The 18,785-nt window shown below is 39.1% G+C and overlaps 3 protein-coding genes and 1 pseudogene across 3 annotated transcripts in view; 2 read left to right on the top strand and 2 right to left on the bottom strand.

The window, feature by feature from the left end:
• LOC145500997 (uncharacterized) overlaps positions 1-18,785 on the bottom strand; it is a 383,300-nt gene that overhangs the window by 323,074 nt on the left and 41,441 nt on the right. The gene's annotated exons all lie outside the window — the stretch shown is intronic.
• Positions 628-4,272, top strand: LOC145501144 (uncharacterized). Its single transcript, XM_081480700.1, has one exon. The coding sequence runs from the start codon at positions 1,360-1,362 to the stop codon at positions 1,663-1,665; it is 306 nt and encodes a 101-aa protein (XP_081336826.1). The 5' UTR covers positions 628-1,359; the 3' UTR covers positions 1,666-4,272.
• LOC145500987 (uncharacterized) lies at positions 10,635-12,782 on the top strand. The gene is made up of 2 exons (XM_081480561.1): positions 10,635-11,933; positions 12,104-12,782. The coding sequence occupies exons 1-2, from the start codon at positions 10,847-10,849 to the stop codon at positions 12,757-12,759; spliced, it is 1,743 nt and encodes a 580-aa protein (XP_081336687.1). The 5' UTR covers positions 10,635-10,846; the 3' UTR covers positions 12,760-12,782.
• On the bottom strand, positions 15,033-17,474 carry LOC145500998 (uncharacterized; annotated as a pseudogene).

Genomic DNA, 18,785 nt, shown 5'->3' with positions numbered 1-18,785 from the left:
TACTGAGATTATTGGAAACTTCTGTGCAACTCTTTTAAATATCTTCTCAAAAGAAATCATTTCTAACAGCACCAAATGTAGAAAATAAATTTTGAAGTAATATATGAAACACTTGAAAGTACTGGTGAAATGAAACTGATGATGAAATTTTACCCACATTTAACCTGACAATTCCTCTGAACTTTGAAATTTACTTGCTCGAGTTCCCATGAGAAAGTGTTTTTGGTGTTATTTCAGACAACTGTTTATATCTTTAGCTTTTAGAAAATGCAAAAAGGACTGTAATATACTTAAAGTTATTCTGGTACAAGGTTTGTGTCCATTAAAAACTGAAATTGCTCAAGTCAAGAAGAATGTGATGAACAATGTCAGGTAATAAAACACTTGTGTGTTTAATTTTTTTTCCTTTTTCTTTTCCTGCTTCTTGGTTAGTCTAGTACACCTTGCATTTTGTATCAATTATTGAAACATTACATTTTTAGCAACATGTCTAAGGATATATATATATATATATATATGTATAATAATATTTTAATTCTCGGAAATATGGCATTGCATGATGTAACTTACAAGAGACACCAGGTGCCTACTGAGGAGTACTGTTATTTTATCGAGTTTCAAGTGTATTTTAAAATCAAATTACAAATATAATAAAAAAAGGCAAAGTTGATATTTGTTACAATGGCCCAGTACTGGAATATATTCCTAACAACCAACATAAACAAGTCTAACACGAACAAAAAATGCCTAAAGAGATTTAGTTCAGAACTGCTATGAAAAAAGATATTTCATCCAATTTGCAAGTCTGATCATTTGTTACTTCTCTATCTGTAATTTTTCGACTTCGCTTGTTTAGTTATTCGCCTGATGATATCCTTGTAATAAAGATGGCATATTGCATTCAACATTTATCTTCTCTCCTGCATCTTAATTATCTATATCTTAGATCTCTGATGAACTTTTTTCAAATTAGCGTTTCTGCTGTGTTATTTCTAGTTGTCAGATGGCAAACGTTTTCAAAGTGCTTGTCTGACTATGTACGCATTGTGTATCTATTTCATATGACTTATTCTCTTGCGCATGAGTATAGGCTACTTGGAGCCTCTTGTTTCATAGGCAATTAAGAATGTCTAGTGCCATAAGCCGAACACAGACAGAGCCAAGGCACCAAACAAAGTTGGGGCACTGAAAGATATATCCCTTTTTGGGAACTTCTAGTTTCCAACAGCTGGTCAGCAAAGTGGCGGACTAATTGCCCGATCTCTTGCTGGGGTGGGGAAAGAACTTAAGAAGACCAAGGCTCAAGTCCAAGTTCTGGCCAGCCGATCATGCCCTATTGCAGGAGCAACTGGTGCAATCATGACAGAAGAGCTCTATCTCTCATTGACAGATGGAGGAAATTACTCTGGAGAGCCATACAGCATCCAGTTTATTCAGCATGCCACAGAACCTGTTATTCCAGTTAACACTGAGCAAAAAGAGGTAACGATTCAGTTTTACGACAGACAAGCAAGTGAAGGAGTCTGTGCAGGTCCTGCAGACTGCATCATAGCAATGTGGGAAAGAGGGCTGGCTGTGTTGAAAAACAATCAGATTAGAAGCTGGTGGAGCAGTTACCACCAAAAGCGAAGAAGGAAAAGCGAGAGATTGGCAGCAGATCTTTGACAGCTACAGGGACAGTTGACCTCCAGTACATCCCCTGCAGCATCTGTCAGTGGAAACACCATACCCTCTGCCACTTCAGCTGTTACTCAAAATTTGAACACTCTACCTTCTGTTACCTCAGCTGCCACATCAAATGCAAACAGCCAGTCTTCTGCTACTACAGCTGCGACTCAGAATGTAAACAGTCAGCCTTCTGCCACTTCAGCTGCTACACAGAATTTAAGCACTTTACCTTCTGTCACCTCACTGCCACACCAAATGCACACTCGGCCTTCTATCACGTCTTCTGCTACTCAGAATGTAAACAGTCAGCCTTCTGCCACTTCAGCTACTACACAGAATTTAAGCACTCTACCTTCTGTCACCTCAGCTGCCACACCAAATGCACACACTCGGCCTTCTATCATGTCTTCTGCTACTCAGAATGTAAACAGTCAGCCCTCTGCCACTTCAGCATCCACTCTGAATGCAAACAGCCAGTCTTCTGCCACCTCATCGTTAGCTGCCACTCTGACTACCAACATCCTGCCACCTTCCTCTCCAGCATCTGCTGTCAGTGTCACCTCACTGCCTTCTCCTCCTTCAATTGTCAGCCCTATGCAATCTGTTCAACCAACCTCAGCATTGCAAGTTGACTTGCTGGGAGCCAATGTAGGAACTGGAGTAACAGAGTGGTATTTCCCCCTCAACATGTCACAGTCAACAATCTGCAACCAAAATGGAAGAAATTCTTGCATTTTCATTGCTTGTAATTTTGGTTTACTTTATCAGCAGTGTAACCTGGATAACACTTAAGTGGAACAGAATCTGAACATTCACTGGCAGACTGCTTTAGAACATGCCATAATAGCTAGAAATAGCATTCATGATCAGCTTTTTGATAAAGATGTTCATGTCATTGTTGATGAAGGAATAGAACTAGCTTAAGACCAGTGTCAAGAGGAACAAGTGTACTGTGAATACAATGCATTTGGTGCTAACCCCTTGGATCAGTTAAACACTGCTGTTAGGACATTGTCACAGTAATGCCCATCCTTGCATGTTTTGCTGGTACATGAGATGGCACTGTTAATTATTGTGGACAGTAGTGGCATTTTTTTCATTATTGACTCCCATGTACATGGAACTAAAGGAGCAGTAATTGCCCACTTCCAGCCTAACAGTCACTACCAGGCCCAGAATTTCTCAGTGTGGGTCAACAGAATGTTGAGCCAAACACATGGAGTCAGCCTGTCCATGTGTTCTATGTCATCAATTTTATATTCACGAAAGTGCTACTGTGGGAAATATTTTCATTTGGCAAATACAAGCATAAAAATATCTGTGACAAGTAAAAGTTATATTCATTTTAAAAGAGGTGAGGAGAGTAACATTTTTTCCTTAGCACTTTTAAAAGAGCAGCTCACAGGTGAAGCATGCACATTAGCACACCTAAAATTTTTATAGAATTGGCAAAGTTTTTCAAAATTGTCAAGCGGTTATGACAGTGATTTATAGCGGAGCTCCTGCATGCCTTCGAGCGGAGCCCCATACCTTAGAAAATTTGGTAACCCATCGATCTGAAAAATTTTGGTTGTCACGTGACTGTACACCAATACCTTGAAAACCAACAAAGTAGCACCATTACCATAACTACATCTTTGATTTTGGGCATCCACACTATTGTTAATTGACAGCTGTCACAACAAGCTATCTGCTGACCAGTATCACATGACTATATCGCGGGCTCAGGTTTAGAGCTCATCGAGGTTGTGCAAATTAACCCCTGGAGTGTTGTTGACTTTTCTTTTGACATATTCCTTGTACAATCGTCTCTTGGAAAGTCCCTGATATATTGCACATGTAATTTCTCCAATCTTGGTTAGGATTGTTGGGTATAGTTTGTTAAAATGTAACTGGAAAAACTAGCAAAACCACATGCTGAACAATTACATGCTCACAAATGATCATTTTTTGGGTTTCTGATCCAAGAAAAAATAATTTTCTCTTTCCTTTATCGTCAGTTATTACAATCAGGAGCTCCGCTTTTAGGCTTGGCTAAATCTATATACTATCTCTGTCAATCAAAGCCATCCTTGTTTGGCGCATGCAACGATATCATCAGTTGGTCAGAGGAACGTCCATTCTTTGTTTTTGTTACAATTTTTGGTTACATCTTTGCTGTTTGGGGCATTTGGAAGGGATTTGTTTATTTGCTGTTATGTCAGGCCATGGTGGCCGTCGAACTGGAAGCAGGCGCAAATGAATCTACACTTCGTAAAAGCAGTGTAGTCACGTCTAGCAAAGGGGTCATTGAAGGATTTCGTTACAGTGTATTGTACTCTTCTTGGGTGTCCACGAAGATCAAGTGTGGGTACACCACTGAATCAGAATTTGCTGGTCATCTTCTTTCTCTGGAAAGGCAAAGAAGGTCAGTGTCAATTGGAGAATGTGTTGGTGACCTGTTTCTGCAATATTTATTTCAGTGTACTTATTTGGAAACAAACCATACTTCCTTGTTTACAGAAAAAAACCAGCAATTGCAACGACAAGTATGAGATTAGAGAAGGATGATGCTCCTTGTGCTAAACGGCAATGCCATCTTGGAGGTGAGACGTACATTCGGCAATTTATTACAATGTTTATCCTTTGCATGCTGTTTTATCGTTATACATACAGGCTGTAGGTTATAAAAAGCCAAGTTCTTTGTTGTCTCAGAAGAGATATGTAACAAAGCAATGAAATGAGATACTCCTGGATCATAATATCTTTTTTTCTTGAATTCTTGATTATGTAGGTCCTCCACTAACCTCTATCCCTGTGAAACCAGTGCTTGATTCAGTAGCATTGTGCAATTTGACACTGAAAAGTATTGGTACCAAAAGGTAAGTTGAGTTTTTTTATTAGTTTTGAGTAAATACTGCATACACTACGTAGTTGCTACAAAGTCATGTACTCTGTTGATCCAGAAATGCGTTTGCATTGCATGTCATGTAGCTTTTAGTTTCTGCTGGCTGTTACAAGATGTTTCTGAGGAGTTGCAAATGGAATTTTGTTTTTGTGCATTTGATATTTACTGTTGCAGACTGGCTTGCACAACTTTCTAATAAAAATAATTTTTCTTCTCCTGTCTTCTGTTGTTGTTATACAATCATGTAACCTCTGGAATACAGAGCAAGTAAAAACTTCTCACAGTTTATTACAAGAAGATGCTTTTTTCTACAGCGTAAAGAAACAATATCTGAAACAACACAGCAGACACCAGAGATCAGTCATTGAGGAGGGTTTCAAAAAGAGGGAAAAATGGGTAAGTAAAATTGTAGATCATTTATGCTTTGCTTGCACATGAAACATGTTTGTTTTCTTTATTTGTTATCTCACCGTTAGAAGCTTAGAAAGAATAACAAGATGGAATGCTGGGAAAGCAAATGGAAGGAAGAGTACAACCCAGAAAAAAGCTTGTGGAAAGGCGGGTCAGTAGACGCCGAATTCCAGATCAAAAGTGAAACCTGCGAACGCTGCGATCCCTTAAAGGTTAAGTACACAACGAAGTATTGCAGTATAGTCAGTGTGAACATAATAGAATGTATGATCATATCAAGCCGTTACTGTATGTCAGGATATGTGCATACTTTGCAATAACTAATCCCATAAATCCTGACTTATGCTTAAGTCGCTTCAAAGTGACTTTGTACTAGGTTTTAAGACAGATATAAGGCTATTTCTTCATTAGAGGAAACACAAGAATGCAATGAAACATGAACTGTTTAAAAAGCTGCAGCTGCAGGAAAGCCAGAAAGATCAAGAATCAACGATCTCTCAACATTTCAATTTAGCAATGTTTTTTTCAGGGTAGTGATTACAACGTTACATTATTTCCGACACCAAAGATGAGGCAGATAGAAATGAAAAGCTTCTCAGAATGGCAACAAGAAAATTAGAATGTAAAAGATTGCAACATGAGTAAAGGTTTATTAAATTTGTAATAACTAATGAGACTAGTTTCAAAGCCCTGTCTACCGATTTAAAGCAATAAATTCTGTTTCGATCGATTTCTGTAACTGATAATTGCCATATGGGAGGTATAATGCTACAATAAACTAGTGCCTTCCCTTTCAGGTCTAATGTAACAGATATTCTCTAGCTACAGAGTTTCCACAGAAACAGCAACAGAAGACGTTTCTTCCTGAATTCAACTTAATACCAGCTAGAATTCCATTGAACATCACATCATGATACTTTGACATACAATTCATTGCTGTTAAATCATCGATAGTAATATTCAATTCAGTGGGATCACTGTTCCATCCACACGCTTTTTTATGAATCTATTCTTTTGTTTATTTATCAGTAGGAGCCTATGAGGGGAGAGAATTGGTATTGAAATACAAAGTTTCTCTCCTCCTTAGATAAAAAAGTAAATCATATCCTTCAATTATCTTTTGAAATCTTTGTGCCAGAGCCAAAGTGTATTAGATCTGACGGACTGATTGAGTGGTTTTGAGCTCAAATGATGACTCACCCATTAAAGGAAGCAAAAAAGTAAGACAGACTGCGACATCCATTACCCAATCGCTACGAAAATCACTGTTCACTTCCAGGTAAGTGGTGCGCTATTCACCCACATCTTAAAGTGTATACGAGATGTAATGTCATCAACCTATAGTACTTACTTAGTCTCAAACCCATTTATAATGCAAGCCAGACCATAATTACTGGTTACCACTCAGTCATTTATTGTTGAATACATAAGTTAGTGACCACAAAAACAATTTCACGATGTTAACAGCGCCTTTCCACAAATCGTGTGATGTTTGCAAATCTTAGAAGCTACCCTAAAGCATGTTGTTTTTTTCTTCGTAGCCAGTTATACCATCAGAATGACAAACGACTCCCAATTTTCAACAGCCTGAAATCGAAGAGTGACATGTCAAAGAGAGAAAGGAGGAGGCAGTTGCGGAAACTCTCGTAACATTGACAGTTACACTGCCAACTGCCAACTGCATCTCATCTCATCTCACGATACCTCCAAGGAAGGTCATGCAAAACAAAGCTTTTGTTGTTGACACATCAAAGTTGAAACACGTAGCTGATGTACTGTCAGCTGATACTGGTTCTTGGATTAATAATGGCCAGCACACGTTTCACTGCTGTACGAAAAGAATGATGAGGGATATTACCAAAGGGTAAGATGAAGAGCATCATTCGACACAAGTAGTCTGAGTTGGACTTGGGTGACATTGCACACACACTATTACTTCAACCGGGATGCCAACGATTGTCACAGAATTGTCTCTTTCATCACAGTTAAGTCTTTTATTTTAGAGATGTCTTCAAGACCTCTCTTATTTATCCAGAAAAAAATAACCCAGCAGCATTGGAAATAGGAAAACTTAGCTGAAGTGCTTTCCCTTAATTTGTGCACAGATTCCCTACCCCAGCTCTTCCTACATTTGTACCCAGTATTCCCATGACTGACAAAATTTCTCAGCAGCAAATGTAAAGTCAATTATGTATGGCTTTCTAAGCCTTTATATTCCTTTCTTACTTCAACCTGCTGAATTATTCTTTATATATTTTCAGATGATAAAGGCAAGAGACATTCTTTGACAAAAGTAGAGTATCAATTGACTGAAGATGAACACCAGTTTATAATAATGCCACACAGAAATGACACTACAAAGAAAGCCTTATACCCGCACACAAAAAAGCACCCTTACAACTCTTAAAAATAAGCTGAAATCAAATCGACAGGGTACTAGATTTGAAGAGGGTTTGGTCGATTCTGAAGACATGGATGCATTCAAAGCACGTCTACAGAGACTAGAGGGTGTTTGGAATGAACCACAGGGTGAAAAAGGTTTACAATTCCACACATGGTTTGCAAAAAACAAGGCTGATTTGATGAAGGCAACAATGCTCAGACCTCTAAGAATACGAGCTAGACTCCACAAGCATTCTTTACAAACAGGGTAGAGTGTGGTAACAGCCTCCTCAGCAGAGAAACTGACCACACCGAATCACCAGTTGATTCATTCGTTGCAAAGATGCAAAGACTTTGTGAAAGACAGGCACGAAATACCCGCTGGGCAATCATAAATAAAGGGCATTACCAATTGCATCCTAGTTTGGAACACCTTGAAATGGCAGAGGATGAATAGATCTTCCTGATGAGTGATGAAAAAGATGGCTACATAAATATGGTCCTTCGGTCTAATGTTAGCCTAATGGCATTACCTGTGGAAGAGCCAGAAAATGAATCACAAGAGGAATCAATTATGGATGTACTTAACTTTGATGAAGATGATAAAGATGAGAATGTCGGTGTGTCTGGGTTGTCAATGTTAGAAAAGGCAGCAATGTCTGTGTTAAGTCACAGAAAAGAGTCTGCAGAGCCAGCACACGATAAAAATTTAACAACCATGATCCCTCTGAAAGATTTCAAGACATTTGATAAACCAACCAGATGCCACAGTTGAGGGTATTTATGGAAAATCAATAGTGCTTTTAGGCAAAAACAATGCAGTTGTGCTGGCACCAGGCTGTGGTAAAAAAAGCTCGGATGGTTGAGAGCTGAAGATATAAGAAACGTCGCCGTCTTGTCATGCCAAGGAAGCAAAAGGGAGAATATAGGTGTGAGAAAAATTGTGCACATTTTAATAGCATACAAATTTGCTCCCATACTGTTGCGACAGTGCAGCAAAATGGGGAATTGCTTGATTTTCTTAACCACTACAAACAGTCATGTGCAAAGAGAAGCATGAATGTTTCTTTGACTGTCCAAAACAGAATGCCAAAAAATCCTGGTAGAAAGGGTGGTTTCCCTTCCACAGCTACAAGATCAAGCTCCAAGCTGGCAATAAATGAATGCGTGAAGTGTTTATATCCTTAAAACAGTATTAATAATCTAAATTATTTTCCTTTAAAACAAATGAATTTCCAAATAAAAGTGCTTTTTTTTGACTGGTTTATATAGCTGTTGAAGTTTAATTTTATATACGCTTCTGCTTTATTATTCTTTGGTTTTAGATATGTTTTTGCATGGTGATAAGTTAAAAATGAAAAATAAAAGTTAACTAAAGATAAAATTGAATCCCGACATGACTTGCAAATCTTTTCATGTAACACTTGTTTGCTGTAATTAATTTGCTTGACATTGTTTCCATTTAAACACTAATAAGTTTAGAAACCTTTTGTATAATCATCTTGGGATTAACCCATGATTTTAAAGTGGCTTTCTCTTTCGATAGTGCTTGACATTTTGAGTTGTACTGAAAAGATGTTTAAGTTGCTAAGAAAGGGTTGTTTCACTAAAGAAGCCAACAAGAGGTAGAGCAATTGTATTGTAATTGAAAGCTTCGTGTCTTGGGTCCTTTTAATTGTTCCTATTCATGGCTCTTATTTTCATATTACTTCGCGTCCTCTTTAAATTTTTATTTATTTCTGTTAGATTTTGCACTTTTCCTGGTTTCTGAGGTGTTCGAGGTATTTTTGGAGGTTGTTCCATTTTTTGGGAGGTGTTCCGGGTTTTAGGTGGTGTTCCAGAATGTTCTGGGATATTCCGGGATGTTCCGGTGTTCCAGTGTTCCATGTTTCGGTGTTCTTGGAACTACTACATACAGCTTTCAGCATCAGTAAATTTCCTGAACATCCATTCCCACGACAGGTAAAAACAGAACTCTTTTCTGTGCATCGTCCAAATAGCGCTCTGCACTAATGACGTCATGAAATTTCAGACCCCCCTCAAGACTCAGACAAACAAAGACCCAAATCCTGAGTAATCCTAAGAGAAAATTTGTGAATGGCAAGCAGTTTGCTTCAATCTTTAACGGTTTTAACCGAGGACGACGACGTTCCTGGTTCTAAATTTCACAGAGATCCACAGGAATACACTGTTGATCAGCTAAAACGGTGGTTAAAGTGCAGGGGCTTAAAACTGAGCGGTAAATGTGATGACCTTGTGAAACGTGTGACCGACTGCATAAAGTGTGGGAATCACCACACGCTCGATGCAAGCATTGACAATGGTAAATGGTTCGCTGCCAAGGTTCTTAAAGAAAGTCTGCAGATACAAGCGACTGGAAGCTCGATTTCGCTGCCATTTATTCCGTCGACCAGCTGGCGGGACTTTCCATCTCATTGCATTCCTTCTCTCTTTAACTACGGCCACGTGTATTACTATGCGTTAGAATCGCTTGCAAATGATCTAGCAGACATCGATGATGGACTGGGACATGTGACCGATAAGCCAATGAAAAATGGAAGGAAGTACGTGGATTCAGGCTTTGTACACGATGTGATGGACACGCAGAACGCCGATCACTATTTTGTGAGAGTGCATGTTTGGCCTTCGATGAGAACAGAGCTACCGCACAATGTTGTTGTGATTATATCTGTGAACAGGGCGCTGTTCTTCATGCCTCATTTGAACCTTGCCGGGCTTCGTCTTTGGGACGTTGTAGTCATGTTGTAGTGGTTTTATTTTATGTACTTGACTACGTTCAGAAACATGGAACAGTTTTAACAAAACCATGCACAAGCCAAGAATGTTCATGGAATAAAGGCAAGAAGAGGAACAAAAATCCTAAGAGGTTAAGCGATGCCAAATACCCTGGAAAGAAAAAGCAAGCTATTTTGCCTGTGATTGATTTCGATCCGAGGCCAGCTAAATATCGAAATGTCAATGTGCACCACATAAACAAGTTTCTGGGTAACTTGCAATGGCTTTCACAAGCTGAGGGTAAAGGAGTTTCAATGTGGGAAACTCAGCTCCAGTACACCTATGGTGACTACAACCTTGATTGTGAGAGAAAAGGAGTGTTGTTGGAGCAAGTGAGTGCCTTACATAAAAATCTGAAGCCTAAAGCCTTGATGGAAATCCCAGGAACACAAGAACAAAGTAAATCTGAAAAATGGTTCTCTGAAAGATGGTGCAGATTGACAGCATCTAAGTGTCTTTTTGCTTTCAAAGTTGGAAAACTTGTCATTGAGTGTCAGCCAAATGCAGCCATAGAAGCAAGCAAATTTATTTTTTCTGATATTTGGAGACCTGAGTCAGAACATCTCCAGACATACTGGATGCGTTATGGCCTTGAATGTGAACCAAAGGCCATACTTAAGTACGAGAGGGTCCGAAATGTGAAAGTCCACCCATCAGGGTTTTGGGTCAACCCCAAGTTTCCATTCCTTGGCTGTTCTCTTGATGGTCTGGTTGGCAGTGACACTTATTGAGATTAAATCTCTAAAACTCTTGAAACAGTACAGTGTTGAGACAGTGACATCTCCCACCTCCCAAGTTGTGAAAAGTGTTCTCAGCAGGCAGTGTTTTAAGGTAGAGGATGGAAAGTGTATCCTGAAGCGTTCACATGCCTATTACTATCAGTGTCAACAAATCCTTCTCGTCACTGACAGAAAGTATTGTGATTTTATTCTACATGCTGCAAGTGGTCCTGATTCCGTAGAAAGGATACCAAGGGATGAACCCCTCATTCAGGAGATTTTGGGTAATCTCACGGCCTTATGGACATGTGTTATTGCCCCAGAAATCTTTGAAATGCGTGTCCCCAGGGATCTAGTGCCATTTGTTTTAGCTGAGGCTGCTGACTGTTTGGATTCTTTTGAACCATTTCCTGCATCACCTGACAATTGCTTGGAATTTGGAGACCCTACCACATGTACTTCTTCAGCATCACCTGTTGGCTCCCTGGAACCTGATGCATCCCCTGCATCACCTGACAGATGCTTTGAGGGTGAAACCCCTACCACATGTACTTCTTCAGCATCACTTGTTGGCTCTGTAGAACCTAATGCACCCCCTGCATCTGTATCAGCGACTAAGAGCAGAGTCTTTGTAACACCTGTGTCACCTGCATCCCTATCTGGCCTGTGTGAAACCACAGCATCTGATTTGCCAGTATCTGTCACAGAGTCTGAAAAACCCTTTCCTGCTGACAGCTTATATACCCAAGCAGAAATCAGTGCTGCAGAAGCTCTCCTTCTTTTGGTTACTGGTCCAGCCAGTAACCCTAAATCTGCTAGTCAACAAGATCACGAGCTAACTATTTTTCCCTGGGGTGGACTGACAAGTACTGGAGTGACACTTACCAATACTTGTCCTTTGGATAATTGGCTAATTATTTTCCAGGCCCTAATTAAATCAAACAAAGTAAAGCTCGAGGACCTTCCAGAATCAGGTCATACAATAGGTGCAGCACTGAAGCTCATAGATGATGGCCAGTATGCAGATGCAAAATTGTTAATACTGCAGTCTCTACCACAACAACAGCAAGGTATGTATGCCTCGCTATTTTTTATAAGGATAATTGAACAACAAACATGGGTGTTTGTTCAGAAGTCTTATTATGTTAAAATGTTTATAGTCATGATAATAAGCAAAAAAAAGGATAATCAATATGATATAAATGATCAATACGGCAATTTTTCCTTTTCGCATTTCCAGTTGTGGCTGGTACCCTGGATTTGTATGGTAATGAAGGGGATTTCTTCTTGATGCTCCTCTGTCCCTACCTGACAAGCATCATCACATCAACTTGCTGCCTAAATACTTGCCCATTGCAAGTACACACAGTCCAATCTTTGTCAGTAATACTGCCACAACCCTCCCAGTACATCAATAACAGTGCATTTCTGGATGCCCTTTATGACTGGCTGCAACCACCAGATTCTAACTGTGGAAGGAAATTTGGAAGCCAGCCTTCAGAAGGAACCCTCTTCAGCAAGGATGTCACAATAGATGAAAATGGCAATACAAACATGTCATGGCATTGTGTGGGTGTGAGGGTGAGCAGCTCTCGTTCGATGTTGAATTTAAAATCATTTCTTGTGTTTTCTGTTGACCTACTGAGCAGAGGAGGTTATCTTAAACTGTCAAATACACCACTTTCAGTTTCAGTATCTGGGAAAAGTTTTAAACTGTATGGAGTAACACTTTGGAATGGTGGCCACTATATCTGTATTGTTTATTTTGAGAATAACTGGTACATGTATGATGGGCTGCAAGAATCTACAAGGAAGGGCTCTGGAATCCAGGTTTCTCCAGCTATGTTTCATGAGCCACTGGTATTTTCATTAAGCTTTTTAGTATATTGTAGTTAGGTAAATGGAAAAGTATAATCCCAAATGTTCCTTTTCATGAACTCAAACCATAATGGAATATTAAGCTATTTCATGATGACTGTACATAAGAAAAAAAACTTAGAATTCCCCATGAACTTACAGTATTTCTTTTTGGGTCTACTGTAAATTAGGTAAAAACGCATGTGTACTAGTAGTACCAACTCGCTATGTTTGTTCAGTTTTGAAATCTTTAACTGCAATACTTGTGCATTATTGGCAGAAGAGTAATGTAACGATTTTTCTAACTAAAGGAAAGATAAGTGCTATAGACTAAGAACTTTGTTCTTAAAACTCTTTGAGTGCCAAGAGTGACCAACATACAAGTTCTTCTCACAGTATGATACTTAATCCAAAGAGATGCTGATGAGAATTTATAAAATGATTACCCATTACGGCTAATACCATAAAAAATGTATGTACATCAGTAAGGAGAATTTATATGTGGATATTTGGGCTTTAATGGTTAAAATGTATGAGGATTGCTGTTAACACATATTTTTGCTTGGTTCCTGGGCTGCCATTCATATTTTAGCATCTATTTTCAATTTGATAATTGTTCAGTGGCAGCATGTTGATGTTCTGTTGGTGGGGACAGGGCTTGGTGAGGAACATTGTTTGATGAAAAGGGTAAATGGTGATTGTAAATTTTGTTATTCTTAATTTCCTCTATATTTAAGTAGCACAGTCATGGTACCTACCTTATAAGACAAGAATGGTAGATTTGAATTAAATAATGGCACAAAAATTTAAGAATTTTGAATTGAGAGAGGTCTATTACATTATTATTGCTGCTGTACACCCACATCTTACGAGTTGTGAAATTTAATTTTCCATATGGATTTTTTTATAGAGTGTTGTTCTATTAGTATCTTTTGTATATAGATGAAAAGAGCATTGACAAGTATCTTGTAAATTCAGATAAATAAGTACTGTATACTGAACACAACTTTTATTTTTCAAAATGTTGTTTGTATAAAAAATATAATTTATGTCTCCTTTCCCAGATGCAATTAAATACAACTTAATGAAAAAACTATAGTCAATTATTTGGTCAACAGCCGAGCTTTGTTTGCAAAGAGCGCCCCCCAAAAATGTAATCCAGATCCAGTGTTGGGATAAATTTTGGCCACACGAGGTGGCCGCTTTATTGATTAAATTATACATAGTCAAATAAAACTAATTAGGAACGATTATTTTGTTCGTAAAGCTATAGCAAAGGTGAGGGCACGAGAAAAACGGCAGGCCCACAATAAAATACCCAATACAAAGAAATAAAAAATATACGAGGTGGAGGAAGGAAGGAGGAGGGTTGAACTCGCAGAGTGTTAGGTCTGGAGACAAAGAGGACGAACTCGAGGAACACGCATCATCTTATAGGTCTCAATGGAAACGAGGCTATGTACTTTTCCGTCTCAACTCGTGACTATTGCCAAATAATCAATCTATTGTTAGTTAGGTCATCAGATATTCTCGTGACTATTACTCAATCCTTTTGTTACGTTGCACAAATTACACTCCATCCCCCTCCGGTTGAACCCTGCTCACTGCCATTCCTCCCTAGCTTACCTTAGTTGTTAAACTGTGATAGTTACATTTAATAATTAATAAAAGTGGGTAGGAGTCATAAACACTTTTATTTGGTGGCAAATAAATTCATTTAATGTCAAATTGAATGGATTGTTAATTGTCGACCACCCTTTTCAATTGTATTGAGAATAATGATATATTGTTTTGTGTCCCTTACAAATAGGAATTTCATTTTTCATTAAATTAAGGCTTCTTGTCTAAGAAAAAAATGTCTAAACCACATGTAATACAACTGAGACATCAGCATATTACTATTAACTGGTGAGTTTTTTTGAGTTCTTTTGAATAAATACAAGGCCTGCAATTTTTTCCCACTACATTATAATGCTTTTATCTGCTTGCCGGTCAGCAGCCTCTTTTGCAAAAAAATTATCACAAGGAGAAAATGTGTTGTTTCAGAAAATATCACATTAACCTCCAATAAAAAGTTTTGTTTGCTTTGCTCCCCAACCACCCACCCATGTCTCTTGGGGAGCCACAGTAGCATCATGGTTTGATGTGCTTGTCTATGGATTGTGTGGTCCATGTTCAAGCCCTGGTTGGGGACATTGTATTGTTCTCTTGGGCAGGACACTCGACTCTTACAGTGCCTCTCCCCTTGTATATGATGCAGGTCAAAATGAAATTCAGGTTAAAATGAAATTCCTTTGTCTCTTAACCCTAATTATTCAGGGATAATGAATAATTAGGGTTAGAAGACCGAGAAAATTGAGAATCAAACTAGGTTAGAATCATTTTAACCTGAATATTATTCCTGTTTAGCATCATACATTCCATGGGGAGGGTATGGATATTCTTTGAACTTTCCTACTATAACTTTTTCAAGATTTATAAAAATAAATGCTCAATATACAGTCATCAGTGCTCAATACAGAGTGAGTTTAATCTTGTGGTCTTGCACTAGTACAAATTTCAATCAGTCTTCACACAACTATTCTGTATTAAAACTCTATTTACAAAGGGTGTTCTGAAAATTGACAAGGCATGAAGCAACTACTACCATTTGAGTTGCAAGAGGGGCCAGAGACAAAGGAATTTTCCGATCAACAAGTTTGAACTGCTTAAGGCGTTCGTTAAAACGTTCTACATGAATCCTAGCCTTAGCAATACAACGCGTCTCCAGTTCCTCTGCAGCACTAAGAGTTTTTCTTCCTTTCAGAAATGATGGAATTTTTAATTCCACTTGGAGTGGATTTAGGAGCTCCTGCACAGTAAAACCCCGATCAGCCAATACTAAATCATATGGTTTCAGGTGTTTCATAAGCCCACTTTCTTTGAAGATTGCAACATCATCAATATCCCCTTCAAACAAATCTGACACAAAGCATGCTCCACCACTGGGAGTTACAGCAATGAGACACTTAAATGTGTTTGTGTGCTTGTATGAAGAGAAAGTGTTCCCTTGCCTAGCAAAATTCCTGGAGCATTCTACTCTAAACTCAGTACAGTCAAGAATACACCGTATTTTCCTCATGGTTTTGAAAACTTTGGGGAGGAACCTGCTGAGTTGGGCTCTCTGAGGAAACATGAAGTGTTGCATGTCTCTAAACGTTACATACATCAGCTGAAGAAAGGTGGTGAAAATTTTGCGTACATAGGATGGATCAATTTTTCTTTCTGGTGTACTGAGAAGAGCTGCTAGAGTCTTGAGAGTAAATCCTCTCCTAAGTCTCAGAAGGCAAATAAAAAGCTTCTCCCTTGATGAAAAATCACTTCTTGGGCCAGTTCTTGCATTTTCCGTTGCAGGGCAATCTTTACTAGTCCAATAGTTTATGGTCTCCAAAGGACAAATGTCATCTAGAAAATTATGCAAAATCTCAAACTGTGGAGGTGAGAGGCCAATGAAGTGTTTCATAAGACTTGCATCTCGCACAATGTTTTCGTAAGATAGAGTACTTACTATTGTGGGAGCCTGAGGTTTCCTCGTGGCAACATCATTCTTCAAAATCATGGTCTCAACCTTTGCGGATAACTCTTATTTAGAATACAAGGTCTGAGAGCCTTGATCAGAAACCAGCTTTCCCGTAGAGTGCTCATACACATGTGGTGTCGCATTACATTCTTCATTGGTTAGAGATTCATTGAGTTTGTTTAGAATGGCATCAACCGTCGATCCAGATTCTAGTGACTCGCGATCGACAGTCGGTATACAGTAGTCCAGTAATTGTTCGCCACGGTTTTTGTTGTGTAACTTTTCTTTCTTTGTGACTGGTTCCGCTCTTGATCTCGGAGCTTTTCTCTTTGGAGCACATGCTCGACTTGCTTGTGCTCGTGTTAGATTCGCTTTCAGCGGATCAGGAAATTCAGCCGTGGGACCTTGTTCTCCAGGCCAGTGAAGAGCACAAATATAAGTATTTCTGCTAATATTTTTCTCTGTAAATAAGTCCCGAGAACAAGCTACTAGCCAACGCTTGCACTTAGCGATGTCTTGCGACAGTTTTGGGAATGGTATGAAGACTTTCTTGCCCGATGCTTGTAACTCTTTGAGAGATTTTGTCCATTTGTGGGGATACCTCGAGTCTGTTTTACACTCACCCCAACAGCAGTGTTTGGTAGAAACCATTTTTTGTCCCTCTAATTATTAACTCCATGATTTCACCAAATTTTCCTCATTTTTGTTTCACTCTTGCAGCCCTCGCACATACATTCGCCTTTGGCAGATCAAAATGTTTGTCTGAGTCTGTGCGGGGGGTCTCATGGGATCTCATGTGACAAAATCTGTTTTTAGTAATAGTGCAAGATGCTATTTCCTTTCCCTGTAACAGATTAAATGCTCTTTTCCACCTCTTCCACCACTGGTTTAAACTGCATAGCTCTACTTTTGGATTAAATGGTTCCAAACAACTGACATCTTAAGGACCGAAGTTCTTCCTGAACCACTCAAAGCACCACTTGAACCAGTGCTTGCTTCACCTGTCTCACCTCCCAGCATCACTGAGAGAAAGCCTTGTTGAAAACCTTTACGAAATCCTTGACAAAATCTTTAGGTTATCCTTATCACCAATGTAGAGTTGCGGTAAATAACTCTTACTTTACTTTAATGCACACAAATCGACCGTTGCATCCTTTGGTTTCCACACACACTGTGCATATATTATGCCTGCTTATATGGTGAAAACAATTGATATTATGTAATTGTTTCCCGATATTGGTTCCCGATACATGCCACGTGTGCGGAATTAGTCACGACACTACACATATCTCCTCCACCACTGCCACAGCACAATGCTTCTGGAAAGGCAGAAATGTGTTTTGTCCCGCTACATTTGGGCCAGGGGCTTTACATAGCAGATTGAATTTCTCATAGTTGTTGCCTGAGTTGATAATTGCTGTAGAAAGCAAAGAATCATTTAGATAGATTGATTGATTCCTTTTTTGAGTAAGCACCTCAGAGGACACCCACTTGTTGCTGTGGCCATTGGTAGATTTTGAACACATCTTCATATGAAATTATTAATTTATACTGAAACACATTTCGTGATCCTGCAATTTCCTGCAGATTTAATTGGCAAACAAGGCTGTTAAAAGTCCTGTCTGACCAGTTTTGCTTGCTGTGTAAGTGAAAGATGGAACTGAAATAATTGAACATTCTTATAATTACTGGCTCAACTTACCTGATGGAGAGTTTTTTCAGTCTTGGCTTTGTGCCATATGTCAAGTGAATGGAAGTACTCGATCAGTTGGGAAAACTTTTCTGTTAACATCAAAAGAAAAATAAGCATCAGTACAAACTTCTTTTCTGTATGAATATTGCCAAGCTTCCCACAAGTCAACCCGGTACCAGTACTTTTCTTAAGTAAACCTGCTGACTGGGGACTCATGGGCTTGGCCAAACGAGTCAGCCATGTTTGTGTTTCGAACACTGCGAACAATCTGAAGGACTTGCTCATTATTTCTCATCTTATGGAGTTCTCGTAAGTGTCTTCACTTCACTAGCAAAGTTTACTTGTATTGCATTGTGATTTTTGCATTCCTGTTCGATTGTAGAATAGTTCCTTCATCATTGGCATTAAAGTGAGTTTTGCTCATCGAAAAGGCTGTCTCTTCATGAAGAAGCATGGTGGTGATTGCCTCTACAATCCCCACGTGCAATTTCAAGACCAATGAGGTCTCCGAGGCCCTTGCCATTGCTTTCCCGGCAAACCATGGCTTGGCCCATTAGTGCACATTGCCAAACACAACTGGGCCTTTGCCACCGCCCGTTCCTCGTGGTCCAGAACTTGAACAGCCCAAAGTAAACATTGGTGTCTCAACAGAGGAATGGAACGTGTTTACACGCCACTGGGAAGTCTTCCAAGTATCAGACTCCACCATTGAGCCAGTCTGAAATACCTCAATACAATCAGAGACTTTCCCTCTCCGACCTCCACAACGGATATTAGAAGTTGGTTTGGCCTAGTCAACCAGGTGGCAAACTG

This window comes from Orbicella franksi, chromosome 10 (genome assembly GCF_964199315.1).
Source record: "Orbicella franksi chromosome 10, jaOrbFran1.1, whole genome shotgun sequence".
NCBI lineage: Eukaryota > Metazoa > Cnidaria > Anthozoa > Scleractinia > Merulinidae > Orbicella > Orbicella franksi.
Note: the sequence above shows the minus strand (reverse complement) of the source record. Positions and strands in the feature narration are given on the sequence as shown.

Bases quoted from the DNA above. Each gene is read 5' to 3' on its own strand.
- LOC145501144 (XM_081480700.1), top strand. From the start codon at position 1,360: ATGACAGAAGAGCTCTATCTCTCATTGACAGATGGAGGAAATTACTCT.
- LOC145500987 (XM_081480561.1), top strand. From the start codon at position 10,847: ATGGTCTGGTTGGCAGTGACACTTATTGAGATTAAATCTCTAAAACTC. The intron at 11,934-12,103 runs GTATGTATGCCT...TCGCATTTCCAG, and splicing joins TCTACCACAACAACAGCAAG to TTGTGGCTGGTACCCTGGAT.